The following is a 16,776-nucleotide window of genomic DNA, read 5'->3' on the forward strand; positions in this document are numbered from 1 at the left end:
AGCGGTGTGGGATTGCTGTCCATTGTTCTTGATCACAGCTCCTGAACATTCAAGGTTGAATACACAGGTGTGCAAAATCGGATAGTTCACGCACCCACGCGTACGCTTCACAGCATTTGGGCTCCGAGTATTGTTTGGTTTGCCCGCACACATGAGCTCAGTTATAGTGTAATTCTAGTGTGGTGATCTCAAACTGCAGTCCAATGTAATTATAATACAGTCTAGTCTAGTGATCTCAAACTGCAGTTCCAATGTAATTCTAATACAGTCTAGTCTAGTGATCTCAAACTGCAGTTCCAATGTAATTCAATACAGTCTAGTCTAGTGATCTCAAACTGCAGTTCCAATGTAATTCAATACAGTCTAGTCTAGTGATCTCAAACTGCAGTTCCAGTGTAATTCAATACAGTCTAGTCTAGTGATCTCAAACTGCAGTTCCAATGCAATTCAATACAGTCTAGTCTAGTGATCTCAAACTGCAGTTCCAATGCAATTCAATACAGTCTAGTCTAGTGATCTCAAACTGCAGTTACAATGCAATAGTCTATCTCAATGTCAATACAGTCTAGTCTAGTGATCTCAAACTGCAGTTCCAATGCAATTCAATACAGTCTAGTCTAGTGATCTCAAACTGCAGTGGGACAGGGTCGTATTTGTTATCTGTGGTTGCAGGACTATATTTCCTTCATTAACGATCATTACAAGAGGCTTCTAGTTAGTTCCCCACAAGGGCACAAGACATGCGAATCAATATGCGTTTCCAACATGCTTTCTGACTGCCCGGTTTGTTAAGGTGCAGGGCTGTGGTGCAAAATGACGTAGAAGTTCGGTAAGGAATGCATTTCGTGCTGTAACTTGTCTCAAACACCCAGGTGTTGCCAACAAGGCTATGATCTACATAGGCCTGCAGCGCCCTCTGGCTGCTGTTTGAATGAACTGCAATTGAAAACACGTTAGATGGAAGTAACTAACCACGCTAGCGTAAGCAGAAACCAATTTCGGTTGTTGCGCCGTGCGTAAAGGGCGGGGTTAATGCATCGCCTCTCATGCATTATTCATAAGCTTCACGCCCTCCTGGCCAATCGAGATCGATTATGAAGACGCCGATGTCAAAGCACTGTTAGAGAGGGTGCAATGCGTCCTGCTGCAAACATGCCGCGCTCCTCCCCTTTAAAGCGAACGCAGGCCTTTCTGTCGGCAGACTGAGAAAGAGAGGGGACGAGTCTGGCAAAATAAAACTTTCTCTGCACTGCGAGCCACGTCACCCGGAGGAAAGAAAGTTTTTCTAAAGCGGCCTTTGCAAAAAGGAAAAAAAAAGGAAATAAAGCAATACTGGCGCCGACTCAAACTGCAATGAGAATATTTTTATAGCTGCAAAGTTTGAGAAAGTTTTCTTTTTTTTTTTTTTTTTTTGCAAGCTGGTGTTTTGCGCATCGGCTCCAGTGTTTGGAGGTTTTGTAAAGTGCGAGTTGAATCCGTTATATATTTTTCTTTCTAGAAACTGCACTGAAAGACATTTTGTTCTTCAATTCTGCAGCAGGATAGCTAGACAGGATGAACCTCTTCAGACTCCTGGGTGACTTCTCGCACTTGCTGGCGATTATCATTTTATTTGCCAAAATCTGGAGGTCGAGATCCTGCGCAGGTAAACTACGGTTGATCGTTTTTCACTGTCTACGTCTATTCGTTTTTGAGAAGTACGCGCAAGATACTGTAGTGGCATTGTGTCGGGCATGCAAAAACAAAAAAAAAAATATGACAATATAATAATTTTATTTAAACAAAAAAAAATAATCCCATTGTTGACAGTGTATGTTGCTTTGAGCTGCAGGTAACCAGTTTGCAGCCCCTAGCCTACTGCCTTGTAGGATGTTGAAACGGCTCCCAGTTTCCACGTTTTCTCCCAGTTCGACGGTAACGGGAATCCCAGTTGTGACGTGGCACGCCCCAACCAAAACACACGGGCATGCGCACCAGGCCTTTTGCAGTCCGGGGTTGTTAATTACACCCCCCCCCCAAAAAAAGAACTAATTTAACTTCATAAAGACGAATAGCTGCGGTGCTGAATAAAGTTACCCTAACATGTGCTTTGTAGTTTTCCAGATACTTAAGGAAGTGACGAAACTCTGCTGTTATTATATTAATGCTTGAGTTTCTTCGTGTTAAATAAAACATCTAAATTATGTTCATGTAGCCCTGCCTTTAAAAGATGGCTCAATCCTAAAAATTCTAGGTGATGCTCTCTGTGCGCTCTCGCCTGGTCCCCGGAGCGCTCTATCCGCGATAGAGCGCAGCGCGCTTTGCTGACGGGCGCGGTGTTGATAACGCACCTGCTGTTGTTTTCTTCTCGCAGGTATCTCTGGGAAGAGCCAGGTTCTGTTCGCTGTGGTTTTCAGCACCCGATACCTGGACCTCTTCACATCCTTTATATCCATCTACAACACGGTGATGAAGGTAAGGGCACAGGAGCGCGTTCAGCAAGGGTTTGGGTATAGCTAGGAAACATCACAGCCCCACAGTAGAGGCGGCTGTATTATTATATATAATACCAGCCTCTGGAGTCCTGCAGGAGGGATAAAATTTGCACTCAATTGATCTGCAGTTCCTCGCCTCTTTTCCCTTGCACTTCGAATTAACGCACCGATATTGCCATCCTGGAGCAGGCGCGTTTCCGCCCTCTGTTGCCCTTTGCTGATGATGTCGTTCCCTCGGAGTTCCATGCCGACATCACCTCGGACACCGTTGCTGGGGAAACATCAGCGAGTTGAGCTGTCTGGGTCACTGAAGCTCCTGCCAAGCGCGCCCCCCCAACAATCGCCCCTCTTTCAAAGTCACCAAGGTCTCCTGTTAAAGCCATGCTAGCCGTAACTATAGGCAACCAGGCCCGTCCAGCATTTTTATACATGACCCTAAGCATGCTGGGATGTGATTTGCTTAATTAACGCAGGGGCAAGCCCTTGCTTTCAATACCGTGCCCCTCATGTGCCCAGGTGTCTCCACTACTTGTACATCTAGAGAACCACTTCTTCGATTGTCACGAAACTTGCTGTTAACATGACTTAACTGAAGTTATTGAGAGTCCCGGGTGGTGCTGATAGAGGGAGGTGTCTGTCTGTCTGTCTGTCTGTCACAGTTTACGTATATCTGTTGAACCACTTCTCTGCTCTTCAACAGTAAGTGAGTTTTGCAAGCCAGGGGCTGGGTGCAGACAAGGTTGCTGTGTGTTTATAGCTTGCTGTGATGACCTCCCGTTCCCCCCCCCCCCCGTGCCTCTCAGGTTGTCTTCCTGTCTCTCGCCTACTCCACTCTGTACCTGATCTACCTGCGCTTCCGCGGCTCCTACGACCAGGAGAGCGACACATTCCGGGTGGAATTCCTCCTCATTCCCGTGGTGGGCCTGTCCTTCCTGGAGAACTACGCCTTCACCCCCCTTGAGGTAACGCACTAGGTACAGCTATGGCCCAAAAGTTTTGCATTGCCCTATACAATTATCACATTTTGCTGGCTATGACTACAGCTCCCAGCATGCCTCTGCAGCCGCGGCAATGGTGAGGCATGCTGGGAGCTGTAGTTCTTTACGCTGTGGGTCTCGTATCACAAGCGATACAGACCTCTATTACGATACATCATGTACAGCTGCGGGCAAAAGCTTAGCAGCATCACCCTCTATATAGAATGAACTGATTCAGCTTCATAGAGTCCAGTGAAAGCTGCTGAATAATGTTCCCTTGTTATCATATTGAATTGCACCCCCTCTATATAGAATGAACTGATTCAGCTTCATAGAGTCCAGTGAAAGCTGCTGAATAATGTTCCCTTGTTAACATATTGAATTGCACCCCCTCTATATAGAATGAACTGATTCAGCTTCATAGAGTCCAGTGAAAGCTGCTGAATAATGTTCCCTTGTTAACATATTGAATTCCACACCCAGCGCTCTGTAGTTTTCAAAATACAATGTAAAACTGACAAAAATTGAAAGATGTGGCATTTCAAAATCTAACACAAAATACCACTCTAATGCTAGTATGGCTTCCAGTATAGACTTTCTTTTTCTATCAGTTTGCAGTTTTTATTTTTTATTACATCATTCGAAATAAATAAATTCTGTTCATATAGTTTTTTTTTTTTTTTTATTATGTCTCATTCCTAAAATTCTAGGTGATGCAAAACATATAATGCTATGTGTTGTGTTACACTGTACTGTGCCATACTGCCCCTCAGATCCTGTGGTCCTCTGTCTGTCTGGAGTCAGCCCTTCCTGTATACAGTGCTGTGTAGCTGTGTGCTGCATTGTGTTACAGTGTGCTGTGTTGTGACACTCTGTGCTCTTCAGATCCTGTGGACCTTCTCTATCTATCTGGAGTCGGTGGCAATCCTGCCACAGCTGTTCATGATCTCGAAGACGGGCGAGGCAGAGTCCATCACCACGCACTACCTCTTCTTCCTGGGCCTGTACCGCGCGCTCTACCTGGCCAACTGGATCTGGCGCTACAACCAGGAGGGCTTCTTCGACCAGATCGCTGTGGTGTCCGGGGCTGTGCAGACCATCTTCTACTGTGACTTCTTCTACCTGTACTTCACCAAAGGTACCTCCCCTTTAAGAGAGGGATCCCTCCTCTATCTCCACGCTGCTTCCCTCCCTCCCAGTCCCTCCTCAGCTCCACTAGAGCCACACTGCTTCCCTCCCAGTCCCTCCTCAGCTCCACTAGAGCCAACCATGCTTCCCTCCTAGTTCCACCTCAGCTCCGCTAGAGCCACACTGCTTCCCTCCCAGTCCCTCCTCAGCTCCACTAGAGCCACACTGCTTCCCTCCCAGCCCCACCTCAGCTCCGCTAGAGCCACACTGCTTCCCTCCCAGCCCCTCCTCAGCTCCGCTAGAGCCACGCTGCTTCCCTCCCAGTCCCTCCTCAGCTCCACTAGAGCCACACTGCTTCCCTCCCAGTCCCTCCTCAGCTCCACTAGAGCCACACTGCTTCCCTCCCAGTCCCTCCTCAGCTCCACTAGAGCCACGCTGCTTCCCTCCCAGTCCCTCCTCAGCTCCGCTAGAGCCACGCTGCTTCCCTCCCAGTCCCTCCTCAGCTCCGCTAGAGCCACACTGCTTCCCTCCCAGCCCCTCCTCAGCTCCGCTAGAGCCACGCTGCTTCCCTCCCAGTCCCTCCTCAGCTCCACTAGAGCCACACTGCTTCCCTCCCAGTCCCTCCTCAGCTCCGCTAGAGCCACACTGCTTCCCTCCCAGTCCCTCCTCAGCTCCGCTAGAGCCACACTGCTTCCCTCCCAGCCCCTCCTCAGCTCTAACCACGATTCGTTTCTCTTCCAGTGTTGAAAGGGAAGAAGATGAGCCTGCCTATGCCAGTGTGAGAAGCTGACTGTCTGTCGCTCAGACCACGACACAGAGGGAACACGACACACTACGGACTGTCTTTTTATATTGAGCTTTCCGTGTATTTGTTTTTTTTTAAATGCCTTTGTTGGAATTTCAACGCTCATGAATGGTACTGGACTGGCAGTTTGAGAGACTGTGACTTAATATTCAGCAGAGAAGGCACTGCTGAACTTGCATAAGTGCACTCGCACACACAAACACACACACACCGGAGATGGGAATCAGACTCCCGCTGCACAGCAGTGTGATCCAGTCCTGCTTTCACTAGGAGTTTAATAATAAGACACACCTGAGCTTGTTCCCTAGACACACTGGGGGCTGATCAAGCTGGTAGCAGTGAAACCTGGACTGGATCACACTGCTGTGGAATAGGAGTCTGATTCCCAGCCCTGATCTCTCTGTCTAAATATCCCACCTTACCACCAATATACTGCAGCTCTCTCCACTATAAAATCAGCTACAAACCTCCTTAAACCAAAGTCTATCTACAAGGCTGGGAAGTACCGCTGCACAGCAGTGTGATCCAGTCCTAGTTTCTCTAAGAGTTTAATAATAAGACACACCTTAGCTTGTGACCTAGACAAACTGGGACTAATCAAGCTGGTAGTAAAACCTGGAATGGTGAAACTTCTGTGCAATAGGACTTCCCATCTCTGTAGATAGACTTTGTAGCTGATTTTATAGTGAAGAGAGCCGCAGTATATTGGTGGTATAGTGGGATATTTAGATAGCGAGATCAGGGCTGGGACTCCTATTGCGCAGCAGTGTGATCCATTCCAGGTTTTATTGCACACACACACACACACACACACACACACACACACACACACACACACACACACACACACCTGTAACACACATGCTTACATCTGTGGCCCATATCTTGTGTCTTTGTAGATGAGACTTATGAAAATGTTGGTCTTCCAGATTAAGAAAATACTATATTTTATACTGGAACTCCTATTGCACAGCAGTGTGATCCAGTCCTGGTTTCACTGCTACCAGCTTGATCAGCCCCCAGTGTGTCTAGGTAACAAGCTCAGGTGTGTCTTATTATTAAACTCCTAGTGAAACCAGGACTGGATCACACTGCTGTGCAGCGGGAGTCTGATTCCCAGCCCTATTATAAGTGACACATTTCAAGTCTGAATTTGTCAAATATTGTATTTCAGCAGTAGGGAATGAACAGATTAGCAAGACTTTTTTTTTTTTTTCAATGTTTATTCTGCTTGCAAGAAAACATTTTTACAAAAAAAAAAAATACCGAAACCAAGAAAAAATAAAATAAATATAACATGATTTTAGCATTGTGGGACTTTTTTGACCCGAATAAAGAAACAAGGACCAGGGGTCAGAAATGGAGATTAGACAAAGGGGCATTCAGAACAGAAAATAGGAGGCGCTTTTTTACACAGAGAATCGTGAGGGTCTGGAACCAACTCCCCAGTAATGTTGTTGAAGCTGACACCCTGGGATCCTTCAAGAAGCTGCTTGATGAGATTCTGGGATCAATAAGCTTCTAACAACCAAACAAGCAAGATGGGCCGAATGTTATTTTACTATAAACTTTGAATACAACTAATTATAAAGCAATAGCTGCTTCACTCGGAGTGAATCTTGCGGAGGCCACCGGGGGTAAGCTGGCGTAAAAAAAAAAAAAATAATAATAATAATAATAATAATAATAATAATAATAATAATAACTGAAAAAAATAAATAAAAAATGATGCAACAGCCGCTCTAGTTCAGCTGAGAGTATCTATTCTCCAGAAGGGCGAGTGGGCGTCGTCTCTATAACTGACGTCATTCCCTTCAGCTTATTGGCCCGCCGGGGGGGGGAGGGAGGGGGCACCTCGCTTCTCTATTGGATTTCAGCGACGTCTATCAAAGAGTCGCACTCCACCCCCCACCGTTTGTTCCAGCGGGTGTGCCGATTGGCGGCGGCGAGCCGTCGATCTTAATCCCGGCTTCGCTATTGGGTGAGAGCGGGGTGGTTAGACCCGCCCTCCGCGGTTAGGGTTTCAGTCAGAGAAAGAAGAGAAAATAAAACATTAGGCCCCAAACAAACAAAAAAGCGTTTAAATATCGAAATAATATTACATTTTTATTTCTATTTTTATTTAAACGCTTGTTTTTTATCCTGCTGTAAACACGACCATGCCGAGAGGAGGTAAGCCGCATTTTAAAATTATAAATTTGACCCTGTGTATATTTACCACAAAAAATAAAAAATACATACACACATATATATATATATATTTTAAAAGTTATTAAACAAACACGGTTTATAAACGGGTGCCGCCGCCGCTGTGCGTGTAGAAATAATATATTACATATTAAATAATAATAATAATATGTTTTAATTTTAATATATATATATATATATGTGTGTGTGTATGTATTTTTTTTTTTGTGTGTGTGTTTTGGTGGTTCTGGTTTTTTCTTTCAGCAGTAGCCCGGTTTCGGACCCGCGTACCCCGACATTGGGACCACGTTTGGTCTGTTATATATAATATAGTGTCTTTCCAAGGCGTGTTGCATTGAGACAGACCGCGTTAACCAGCCAGGGGACTTAATGGTCAGTATCTGACACAAAATGATGCTTTAGTTAGTTGTCAGTTTTCTTGCACGATTGTGAAGGTGAGCAATCCTGGCTTGTTTCGTGCTCAGTTTCGTCAGCAGGTCGGTATTGCACAAACATTTGCAAAGTACCAGCTAGCTTTGGGGTGGAAAATGCGCCTTAGACTCGCACAGATCAATGCCAGGGGGGACACGAAACCGAATCAGAAACCAGAACCGAGCATCGCATCCCACATCCAAAGGGTTTTGGGTTGGACTTTTTTTTTTGCCCCGATGTTTGCATTAAAAACGATTTTTTTTTTCTCCTTATTTTTTTTAATATGTGTAAAAATAAATGTGGTCGCGCAGCGGTACACGAGGTTGGGTGTGTGTGTGTGTTTGATTTATTAAATATCGTTTTATTTTTTTGCGGGTCGGGTTCGTGCATTTATTTTATGTAGGAGTTTGTTTTTTTAATGCACAGAGTATGGTAGATAACGTTGTTTTTTTGATACCTCTGCACATGGCGTTGTTCCCTGGCGTGTCCATACGGATGCCAGGATACAATGTATTGGTGCCCAACGAGATTGGATTGTATTTATTTTATTAACCGTTGTTTGATGTGTTGTTTGTCTCTAGAGCATTACATTGTATGCATTGTGAGCTACATTATCACCCCTTTTAATCCCAATTTATATATCGCGTACAAAGTTTAGCCACACTTCAGTTAAATTCAGCTTCCCTCGCTAGTAGGTTTCATGTACGTGTTGCCAGACAGGGGGGAGGAAAAAAACAACTTATTTTTCACGACAAACGATATTTTGTTCCGTAAATAAATATGTATTCACAACACGATTGGCAATACTGATCTAGATCTTTACAAAATAATAATACCAAAAACATTTTTTTCTTTTTTTTTTTTAAAGAAGAATCGCCACTGGGGCTATTTTGTAATCAAGCACACAAAACGCTTTGACTCCCGCTGCGCAGCAGTGTGATCCAGTCCAGGTTTCACTGCTACCAGCTTGATCAGCCCCCAGTGTGTCTAGCTAACAAGCTCAGGTGTGTCTTATTATTAAACTCCTAGTGAAAGCAGGACTGGATCACACTGCTGTGCAGCGGGAGTCTCATTCCCATCCCTGTAGATAGACTTTGGTTGAAGGAGGTTTGTAGCTGATTTTATACTTAAGAAAGCTACAGTGTATTGGTGGGATATTTAGACAGGTCAGGGCTGGCAATCAGACTCCTATTGCACAGCAGTGTGATCCAGTCCGGGTTTCACTGCTACCAGCTTGATCAGCCCCCAGTGTGTCTAGCTAACAAGCTCAGGGTTGGTGTTAAATTTTCGATTCCAATCCCTTTTGTTAGATTACAGGTCTGCCATTACAATCTTCCCTTTCCAGTCTGTCAGACCCTGTCCAACTTCAAAAAGACGTCAAGCGCAGGTCTCTAGTCGTTTTTTCTCTGGAAAGAGCAGAGAAAACCTTTCAATGGCCGAGTGAGACCGATTAAAGGGCGTACCTCATAGCCCCCCCCCTGCACTACAGAGATAACACGGACACAAACAAAGGAGAGAGCTGCTTCTGCATCCAGCGCTCAGAGAATATCACAGACATCTGCAGAGCTTTTTGAGATGTTACAGTAATAAAATAATGACTTGGATCGCATTATTGAGGAGTTTGGTGATAAAACGAGTGATCAGGAGAGGATTTATCAGTATGCACGTCTATAAAGAGGTGTGTGAAAAATACAGCGAGCAAGGGGTGGGGCTTGGCTGGAGATGCAGTACTGAGTGTCCTTTTGCGATTCAATCCCTTTTAAACCTGTTTCACTCTGAAAAGAAATACTTTTAAAACAGCGCCTGTGAAAATAAATTGGACCCGACGAGCGCTGAATAAACGGTCCGCAAAGGGTTAACTCCGCTGCGTTTTTGTTTCCTTGCTGTCTCAGGAAAGAAGTGTTACAAGGGGAGGGGGAAGCAGTTCACCAACCCAGAGGAGATCGACCGGCAGATGAGAGCGCAGAGAGAGAAGGTGAGAGAGAGAGAGAGAGAGAGAGAGAGGCGCTTTCTCTAATCTGCGTATCCCAACGTGGACGTGTCTCCCATTCTCAGATCCGCTTCAAGTCTGATGAATGGGAGGCAGCCGCTAGGGGGTTTTGAAAGCCTGTGTGTAAGCGACCTGGCGCGCAGTGCTTCGTGTTTTCTGCATGCAGGTACATGCTGGAGTTGGAGGCGGCAGGTCTGTAGAAACGCTGCAGTCTTGTATTTTAAGTTTAAGATGGATTTTAAAATAAAACCACCCCCCCCACACACACACACACACACACACTTTTTATTTTAACTGTTGAGTATAGAGGGTATTGGGAGCTGGGGAGAGGGTCCAGTGGTTAGAGAAGGGTTCTTGATAACAGGAGGTTCAAATCCCGGTTCAGCCACAGACTCGCTCTGTGTGTGTGTGTGTGACCCTGAGCAAGTCACTTCACCTCCTTGTGTTCCTTCCTTCGGACGAGACGTCAAGCAAACGCGGTCCTATTGGAAGAGACTCTGCAGCAGCAGCAGTTGTTGGTGATGCAGAGTTCACCCCCCTAGTCTCTGGAAGTAGCTTTGGAGAAAAAAGCCTCAGCTGAACGATTTATTTATTATTATTAATGTCACACTTTGCTTTACTGTGGCTGCAGCTCCTGGATAATCATTCTTTCTTTATTCGTGATCCTGAGTCTCTCTCTGATTTTTTTTTTTCGTTTCTCCAAACAGGAGGAGAACGGTGGCGTCGAGGTGGAGAGTAAATCGAGCTCTGAGGAGGAGAGCAGCGACGAGGAAGACTACGATGTGAGTGTGCGTGCGTGCGCTCGCAGATTGGCCAGAGCTCACGTTTTGAATTTGAACACAGCGGCTCTCAGCACCCTGGTCACGATGCCTCTCTCGAAGACTAGTCCTATTTTTGCACCAGAAGGTTTTCAACAGAGTCTCCCGTTTCCAACAGTCTTTGGCCATGACCGTGAATCTGGGATTGTTCTGTGTTTAGTGATTCAGAGCACAGCGTGCCTAGTTTTAAGTGCAGAGAGTTAATTTCGAGAGAGATGCCCCTCTGTACTGACCCTCCTTCTCCTCCTCCTCTCCTCGCAGAAGAAGAAGAAAGGGGTGGAGGGGCTGATCGAGATCGAAAACCCCAACAGGATCTCCCAGAAGAACAAGAAAGTGACCGAGGTGGACCTGAACGAACCCAAAGAGCTGTCCCGCAGAGAGAGGTGAGCAGGGAGGGGGTGTGTCCCGCAGAGAGAGGTGAGCAGGGAGGGGGTGTGTCCCGCAGAGAGAGGTGAGCAGGGAGGGGGTGTGTCCCGCAGAGAGAGGTGAGCAGGGAGGGGGTGTGTCCCGCAGAGAGAGGTGAGCAGGGAGGGGGTGTGTCCCGCAGAGAGAGGTGAGCAGGGGAGTGTGTGTGTGTGTGTGTGTGTTCTCTCTGTTGATCTCGCTGTGTGTGTGTCTCTGTATTGATGTGATTGGTGTGTGTGTGTGTCTGTATTGATGTGATCGCTGTGTGTGTGTCTGTATTGATGTGATCGGTGTGTGTGTGTGTCTGTATTGATGCGATCGCTGTGTGTGTGTGTGTATTGATGCGATCGCTGTGTGTGTGTGTCTGTATTGATGTGATCGCTGTGTGTGTGTGTCTGTATTGATGCGATCGCTGTGTGTGTGTCTGTATTGATGTGATCGCTGTGTGTGTGTCTGTATTGATGTGATCGCTGTGTGTGTGTCTGTATTGATGCAATCGTGTGTGTGTGTGTTTGTATTGATGTGATCGCTGTGTGTGTGTCTCTGTATTGATGTGATCGGTGTGTGTGTCTGTATTGATGCGATCGCTGTGTGTGTGTGTCTCTGTATTGATGTGATCGCTGTGTGTGTGTGTCTCTGTATTGATGCGATCGCTGTGTGTGTGTGTGTGTGTGTGTGTGTGTGTGTGTGTGTGTCTGTATTGATGCGATCGCTGTGTGTGTGTGTCTCTGTATTGATGCGATCGCTGTGTGTGTGTGTGTCTGTATTGATGTGATCGCTGTGTGTGTGTGTCTCTGTATTGATGCGATCGCTGTGTGTGTGTGTGTGTGTGTGTGTTCTCTGTGATATCGCTGTGTGTGTGTCTCTGTATTGATGCTGTGTGTGTGTGTGTGTGTGTGTGTGTGTATTGATGCGATCGCTGTGTGTGTATTGATGCGATCGCTGTGTGTGTGTCTCTGTATTGATGCGATCGCTGTCTTCGCTCTCTCAGGGAGGAGATTGAGAAGCAGCAGGCGAAGGAGAGGTACATGAAGCTGCACCTGGAAGGGAAGACGGATCAGGCGAGGGCCGACCTGGCCAGACTCGCACTCATCAAGAAACAGCGCGAGGAAGCGGCGCGCAAGAGAGACGACCAGAGGAAGGGTGAGAGAGGAGAGGAGAGGAGAGGGCTGGGAGCAATTGAAATTGTGTCATTTGTAAAAGTGTCGAGATTCGTAATTTTTTTGCACAGCGAAATCTACAGGTTCTTCAGAGACATGGATAAACGCTTCCAGTTGAAACTTTTGTCGCTGGTTTTAAGACTGCGATCACAGTTTGTTTGGACAGACTCTTGGGGTTTTTTTTTTTTGGAAGCGTTTGTGCGAACGCTCCCAAAAGAATTCGGTCTCTCTTCAGAGCTCAGTTTACTCTAACTGAACTGAGTCCTTCTCAAGACGGGGGTCTCGCTCCGTTTGGGCGAATGGACTGAGTTTGTGGTTTGTTTGTTTCACCGCAATGTGTAAACGCGCTCCGATTTTTAAAACATTTTTGTAACAACCCAGAAAAAAAAAAAAAAAGTTTTAAGCTCTTGCCAAAAGTTTTGCATCACCTAGAATTTTAGGATTGAGACTTTAATTTATAAAAAGAGAATCTAAATTTTTATATTCATGTAGTTTTATTTAACACTGTGATGTAATCAAAGAAACTACAAAATGATATCTTGAAAAAAAGTCTATAACAGAAGCCATAATATCATTCCAGTAGGATTTCGTGTTAGATTTCTGAAATGTCACATTTTTTCCAACGTCGGTTTTTCGTTCAGTATCTGGAAAACCACAAAGCGCTGGGTGTGGAATTCAATATGTTAACAAGGGAACATTATTCAGCAGCTTTCACTGGACTCTATGAAGCTGAATCAGTTCATTCTATATAGAGGGGGTGCAATTCAATATGAGAACAAGGGAACATTATTCAGCAGCTTTCACTGGACTCTATGAAGCTGAATCAGTTCATTCTATATAGAGGGGGTGCAATTCAATATGAGAACAAGGGAACATTATTCAGCAGCTTTCACTGGACTCTATGAAGCTGAATCAGTTCATTCTATATAGAGGGGGATGCAATTCAATATGTTAACAAGGGAACATTATTCAGCAGCTTTCACTGGACTCTATGAAGCTGAATCAGTTCATTCAATATAGAAGGTGATGCTGCTAAACTTCTACATGATGTATCCCGATAGAGGTCTGTATCGCTTGTGATACGAGACCCACGGCATAAAGAACTACAGCTCCCAGCATGCCTCGCCGTGGGTGCAGAGGCATGCTGGGGGCCCATAGCCCTAGCCAGCAAGGTCATTCTACAGGGAGATGCAAAGCTTTTGGTCAGAGCTGTATTTGAACACAAAAGTGAATTCGTTTTGGTTTAGAAAACTCACCAGGCGTGAAAAGGCCCTGAGCTTCCAATCCTTTCTAGTTTTTTTTGTTTTTTTTGCTTCTTCCTCAGCTAACACAGTCGCTTCTCTTGTGTTTCAGCGAAAGAAGAATCCACGACGAAATCCAAGCGCTAGCCTCGTCTCTGACTGCTCCAGGGTTCGAGAATTCATCCAGACACACACAGACAGTGGCAAGAGGAGCAGCGAAACCAGGGAGGGGGGTCCGAATCGGGAACACTGCAACAAGTTGCCTTCTGTCTACTAATTAAACATGAATCGAAAAAGAGAAACAAAACAGACAAACCCCCTTCTTATATCATCACCTCGGGTGCAGAACATACATAAATAAATTCTGATAAACTCCCATTTCCTACGATGCCAAACACACACCATTGTAACAACCCACCTCCCTCCCTCCCTCCTTCATTCTCTTTAAATCCCACCCCAAAATTTCCCTTACCCCCCCCCCTCCTTTCCAAATTAAATTGGTAGCAAATCTGTTCTCGATCACGCTGAGCCCTTTCTGCAGCTCGCGTGCGCGAGATTTGCAATCGCTTTCCACGCCAGCCTCTCTGATATTGTCGCAGAGCTTGCTTGTTTACGAGATATGGTAAGCGTGTTATTTCTGGCTATTTTTATTTTATTTTTATTTTTTATTTTTTGCCAGTTGGAGGAGAACGTGCACAAGTGTGCCGGAGAAGGCAGAGACGGACTTTGAGTCTCTGTGTGGCCCTGAAACTCGAGAGAGAACATCCCTGTCAAACCTGGCTTCTGTTTGCCCTGCAGCTTTGTTTAAAGGCGATTGGTATTTCCCAGCTCTCCCGATCTGCTAGTTTTGAGAGGAGGGGAGGGATGTTCCTTTCAAGCGTTCGCTGCAATCGAAATGTCTAGACTGTGTTTCCCGGGCTCCTGCACAGACTGCTTGAAAATATCGCTGTGTTGAATTGCTTTAGAAACAGAAAAAAATTAGCAGGTTGGTGTTTTTTTCCACAGCATTTGTGGAAATGAAAGTAGGATCAAAGGAGTGTGTGTGTTAAAGTTCTAATTCTGAATTCTAATTCTAAAGGGGAAAAGCTCAAATGCGATTGGCTATTGAGATTGAGTTGAAATGAGGTTCCGGTCACTAAACTGGGTCTCAGAGTAATTGATCGGATCTCTCAAGAGAATCGTCTTGCTGGAGGGGCGTGTCGTTTTTAAACTTGGAGATCTGACTTTGAGTTCAATCGAAGCCCCTTTTTTTTTGCAATGCTGGTTCTCAGGCTGGCAGCGCAGCTGTCTTTTGATGTGCTCCGGAGAGCGTTCATCTAGCGATTGCCGTGGGGGGTAGATTGAGAACGGAGTGGTTTAGATTAGGGAGCTGTGAAATGCTACAGTTGAGAATGAAGTGTTTTTTTTTTTTTTTTTACTTTCTCATTAAATTTGACAACTGACAGTTTTGGTGCTGGCTTAGAAGTGTTGGCGCTCTTTCGAAATGGTTTCCTGTAAATCAGGCGTCAGAGTCTATAATGAGGTGTGTTCTGGGAAAAACTTGATCTCCCCCTCCCTCAGTTTTAGATATAACTAATTTTGCTTAACTGTTACCATCAGTGTGTTTTTGTGTTGTACATCTCAAAATGATCCACAGAGATTGACAACTAATGTTAACGAGTCTGCCTGATTTTTAGACCTTCCTGTATTTATTTATATTGCATTGCAAAAATTGTGTTTTTGCATCGTCCCTCTCCTGTTGCAGTTCCAACTCCTCGCCACCAGGTGGGAGCGCTAGAATATAAAAACTGATGCTCAAAGGCATTGCCCTCTTACAGCTGTAAGAATGTAGCGGCTTTCTTTGGTTAAACACAGGGATGGAAATCAGACTCCCATTGCATAGCAGTGTGATCCAGTCCTGGTTTCAGTAGGAGTTTAATAATAAGACACACCTGAGCTTGTTCCCTAGACACACTGGGAGTTGATCAAGCCAGTAGTTGTGAAACCTGGACTGGATCACACTGCTGTGCAATAGGAGTCTGATTCCCATCCCTGATCTGTCTTAATATCCCACTCTACCACCAATACACTGCAGCTCTCCACTATAAAATCGGCTACAAACCTCCTTCAACCAGTCTGTCTACAGGGAGGGGGATCGGACTCCTCTTGCAGAGCAGTGTGATCCAGTCCTGGTTTCACTAGGAGTTTAATAATAACACACCTGAGCTTGTTAGCTAGACACACTTGGGCTAATCAAGCTGGTAGTGAAACCTGGACTGGATCACGCTGCTGTGCAACAGGAATCTGGTTCCCAGCCCTTTTGTTTTTTTCTTGGCTCTATACTTGAGACACCTTTATTATTTTGTCTTTATAATATTTGTCTGCCTTCTACACAATGCGCCCCCCCCCCCCCCTCCCCCAATCCTCTCAGTGCTGAGACATGGCTGTTGTAATCCTTTTCATTTTTAAATATGTCTGTTGCCTTTTTGAATTGTACAAAAGCGAGAAATTGCAAATAAAACGAATTATAACAATATGCAAGTGTTTTTTATGTATTTATTTTTGGATTTATTATTTATTATTATTATTAAAAGTGAAGGCTGCAGCTCTAATTTTCTGTCATTTCAGCTTGACTCTGCTGGACTAGCTTGAGCCGGTACTGGTGTCCCGCAACTGCTATCCGGGAGCATAGCCCTGATAGATCAACGCTTACGCGCAGTCAGAAAGAAACGCAGCCGGTTCCCTGTTCATTTTGATGCAGATGTCTTCTAAGCCTCGTTTCGTTTTTCAGACTGGTTCCTGGTCTGTCTTGAGAGAATCGCATATGTCCCCTTTTTCACTTCTGTTTTTTTTTCAGTGGTTTTAAGGAATTAACACTCTCGTTCACGGCGATTTCGTATAGGGGTGGTTTTTTTTTTTTTTTCATGCTGCCTCACTTGTGTCATTTCTACAGTGCTATATTAAATAGCGTCAGTGTTAATGTGTGTTTAACAGGAAGACATGCGATCTATATCAGAATAGACTTAGACACGGTGCTCGCATTAAAACAAATACTAATTTTTAAATGTATGCAATGTTTACACAGGGCTTACACACAGTTTCAGAGCGCCCCCCTCCAGTCCACTTGCCTCAACATCAGTTGCGTTTGCGGCAGAGGAAACAGCGCTACGCTCAGCGGTG

At 45.2% G+C, this 16,776-nt stretch overlaps 2 protein-coding genes across 2 annotated transcripts; both read left to right on the plus strand.

Moving 5' to 3' along the window:
* Window positions 1–847: 847 nt before the first annotated feature.
* Window positions 848–5,649, plus strand: LOC121309359 (ER lumen protein-retaining receptor 3). Its single transcript, XM_041242240.1, has 5 exons — window positions 848–1,645; window positions 2,354–2,454; window positions 3,278–3,436; window positions 4,337–4,589; window positions 5,321–5,649. The coding sequence occupies exons 1-5, from the start codon at window positions 1,555–1,557 to the stop codon at window positions 5,359–5,361; spliced, it is 645 nt and encodes a 214-aa protein (XP_041098174.1). The 5' UTR covers window positions 848–1,554; the 3' UTR covers window positions 5,362–5,649.
* A 1,648-nt stretch (window positions 5,650–7,297) lies between these two features.
* On the plus strand, window positions 7,298–14,393 carry pdap1a (pdgfa associated protein 1a). The gene is made up of 6 exons (XM_041242241.1): window positions 7,298–7,556; window positions 9,896–9,978; window positions 10,701–10,775; window positions 11,073–11,194; window positions 12,208–12,359; window positions 13,730–14,393. Exons 1-6 carry the CDS (start codon window positions 7,544–7,546, stop codon window positions 13,762–13,764), a joined length of 480 nt encoding a protein of 159 aa, XP_041098175.1. The 5' UTR covers window positions 7,298–7,543; the 3' UTR covers window positions 13,765–14,393.
* The last annotated feature ends 2,383 nt before the right edge of the window (window positions 14,394–16,776 follow it).

Source organism: Polyodon spathula, unplaced genomic scaffold (assembly GCF_017654505.1).
Source record: "Polyodon spathula isolate WHYD16114869_AA unplaced genomic scaffold, ASM1765450v1 scaffolds_1231, whole genome shotgun sequence".
Lineage (NCBI taxonomy): Eukaryota > Metazoa > Chordata > Actinopteri > Acipenseriformes > Polyodontidae > Polyodon > Polyodon spathula.